The following is a 3375-nucleotide window of genomic DNA, read 5'->3' as shown; positions in this document are numbered from 1 at the left end:
TGGAATGGCTAGCTTGGGGCCTGTAACCTCATATCTAAGGGGATGGAGCCAAGTCCCTAAAGCAGGGTTCTTCACTTCAGATGCTAGAGGGCCGGCGTCCAGCACAGTTTGGTGATTTCCCGACTCACTGCTGGTTTAAGAACCCTGCTCTGAAGTCAGACTTGCAAGGTTTTTGGAGCAAAATATAGACACAACTGTTGGTGCCCCTTAACGCGAGTGGCCAGTTGAAGGATACAGCATGCATCTGGATGTGCTGTGAACCAAAATGGTTCTGCAGGCTCTTTTTTGGAAGTTTTGGTAAGCGAGCAATGCCAGACAGAAACAGCATATTCCAAAACAGGCCAAATGTAGACTATTAAAAAAATAAACTATTTCCTAATCATGAGCGTTGGATTTCTAAAGGAAATGCAGAGCAAACAGCTTTATAACTGAAGACACCAAGTGGTCCACTTAACTGTCCCAGTGCAAATCATCCTGATGTGTAATGCCCAAGACTGTTACAGCATGACTAACCTCCAAGGTGCTTTAATTAATTTAATTAATCTACTATCATACTATTATGATAGAAGGTTTGTCAGCCAGTGAAGCCCATTACAAACTAGACAAGTACATTTCCTGAAGAAAATGTGCAGTGAAGGTACAGTCTAAGCAATTCCCATATAGTTTCTGGGATGTTGCCAGACAGCTACTATGGTATTTTAAGAGCTTGCTGTGTTCCAGGTGGTTGTCATTGTGTTGCTAGGTAGTTGCTATGGTATCACTGGTGATTTTTAGGGTGTTGGTCGGTGGTTGCTTTGGAATTCCAGGTGGTTGCTGGTGTGCTGCTAGATGATTGCTATGGTATCCTAGGTGATTGCTGTGGTATATCACTTGGTTGATATGGTGATGCAGGAGTACTTCTATCATCATGGCATAAGTGGGATGTACAAACCTTTGCCCACATATTTCTGTCATTCCTTCCTACGGGCTAAAAAAATCACCATTTAACAATCATTGTACAAAAACTGTACATGTGATCCAAAAGTGAATTATCTCAGAAAGTGTGGGCTGAGTTAGCGGACAAACATTTGGCATGAAAAGAAAAAAAAGAAGAATGTAAGGTGGGTAAACAATAGTGTTGTGCATTGCATTGTGGAAATCAATAATGAGAGAAGGAAGAATGTGATGGGAGATTTCGTTGAGCATCTTGATCAGGCTTTTCACAGCAAGCCAGTGCTTTTTATTTAAAAGCACTAAGGGGCAGTTAGGGATTAACTATTGTGTTTTTAGCTCCTCGTCCCGCCCCCACTTCTTCTTCGTTTGAGGGGCAGTGAAGGACCCCTGGAGAGCAGCTCCAAACTTTCTTCCTCACTCACTCGCTCCTCCAAACTTCCTTCAAGTCGCTTTGGATGGTCTTACGCGTCTCGTCTCTCCAGGCTTTAAGAAGCTTCAGCTCAGCAGGACTCTGGTCACTCTTGTGATTTTGCGGGTTATGAGGATTTAGCGGATTTTGTCGACGATGTCTTCGAGCGGTTGGCTGGTAGCTCTTGTGTTTTTGTGGAGTTTTGCTGGAAGTCCGGCAGCTTCACAGCACAGACACGGCAGACACGGCAACAAGTGAGTACAGCTGGAGCAGCCCTGCCCAACACAGGCACAACCTCGAGCTTTCTGTAGTGCTGTTAGGCTATCTAACACATGAAGGAGCCTCCTGCCTTTCCAGATCACCTCACTGCGGGGAAACTGCTCTTCTCTGATAAGCCCGTCAGTCAGAAAGCTCGTTTCTCATGCGAGTCGAGTTCCTCGGTCTGATAAAGTGACACCTTTATAATCTGAATGTAGTCGCATGCTAGTTTATTGATGCTGAATGGCGGTTTTAGGTGAAGCAGCCTGATATGGTTTAACAGAAGCTTAAGGCAGATGACTTTAGCTCATTGTACTCATACATTAGCTCATCGAGGAAGCTTTTAACTAAGGCTCGACTCTACTGGTGTGAGGCTGAAGTCTGTGGAGCTGTGTTTGCTGTTGTCTGTGCAGGCCTCCTGGTGGCGTTAAGCGAATAAAGACGATGACTACTGCATTGTGCTGTTGGCTGCCGTCACATCAGTTCTTATCAGTTAACATGAGTTCAGTGCTGTTACGAGACAGTGCGCATGTGTTGGCTGCTTCCATTATCTCCAATCTCCATGACTGTTGCATTTCACATTGTCTGTAAATTTTATCATACATGGACCAAAAGAGGCAGCCCCAAATGACGCGGGGGGCGGGGGTGGCTGGGGGACGTCCGGTTCCACTGACTTTACATTTACTTTCAATGTGTCATTTTGGAGATACGAGGTTTTTTATATATATATATATATATATATATATATATATATATATATATATATATATATGTGTGTGTGTGTGTGTGTGTGTGTGTGTGTGTGTGTGTGTGTGTGTGTGTGTATGTGTATATATATATATATATATATATATATATATATATATATATATATATATATGTGGTTCCATTGACTTGCATTAAAAGTGAAGTAGTTTTTTTCCTTCACCTGTAAAGTTACAATTTTGGAGATACAAGGTTTTCTTCTGCTATATATAATGTAAGTTAATAGGACCAAACTTTTTTTTTCCCCCGAGTAAACAGGAATTCCTTGTACATATTGCACTTGACTTGGAAAATTAAGATTGTGATTCCGAGGGTTGTCCATTAGGTGTGTTTCTTTCATCACCTCCTATTGGACATATTTTACATTTGGCTGTTTTGATTTCAGATTTTGGGATCCTGAAACCAAAACAGACCTTTTTTACCTTGTTAGTTCATATGTCTGTTCATATTCCCTCAGGTGTGAAATAAGCTTGCTATTGAAATAGAGCTGGGTGATATGGCAGGAATATAATACTTCAAGTTTTCACGATACACAGTATGTAAAGATTTATTTTTTCAGACATCTGATCAGGTAGAACAGAGAAAAAAGAATGAGAAGTGCTACAGTTTAAAGCATACTATCAAAAGCTGTGAACACTGATTTTATTCAGTATTCAGCACTAAATCCAGTTAAACGGGAATAATTTTGCTTTCTTTATAATGAAACATGTAGTTTAGAAATGCATATTGTATTATGTTGTGACATCATTTATAACAATAACATTATATACTGTCATATTGCACAGCCCTATATTGTAATATACAATATATAAAATAAATAAATGAAGAGTGGTTTCAGAGACAGCTCTTCATTTATTTAAAATCTAGTCAAAAACTGAAGTAATTATTTCACAAAACATTTCTGAGGAGATTAGATATAAGACTATCCACTGGCATATGGAAGAAGAAAGCCAAAGGACAACAGGATATCAACTGGTGTTCAAAAAATAGAGAACACTACAAAACAAATG

General features: G+C 40.2%; 1 protein-coding gene across 1 annotated transcript in view; it reads left to right on the top strand.

The window, feature by feature from the left end:
• The first annotated feature begins 1288 nt into the window (after positions 1-1288).
• The window catches only part of emilin2a (elastin microfibril interfacer 2a), a 25593-nt gene continuing 23506 nt past the window's right edge, over positions 1289-3375 (top strand). The window contains exon 1 of the mRNA XM_017685897.2: positions 1289-1596. Within this exon, the coding sequence (XP_017541386.1) occupies positions 1499-1596 (98 nt within the window). The 5' untranslated portion in view covers positions 1289-1498. The remainder of the gene's footprint in view (positions 1597-3375) is intronic.

The sequence above is a fragment of the Pygocentrus nattereri genome, chromosome 2 (genome assembly GCF_015220715.1).
Source record: "Pygocentrus nattereri isolate fPygNat1 chromosome 2, fPygNat1.pri, whole genome shotgun sequence".
NCBI lineage: Eukaryota > Metazoa > Chordata > Actinopteri > Characiformes > Serrasalmidae > Pygocentrus > Pygocentrus nattereri.
The sequence above is the reverse complement of the archived record's forward strand: the minus strand, read 5'-3'. Positions and strand labels throughout refer to the sequence as shown.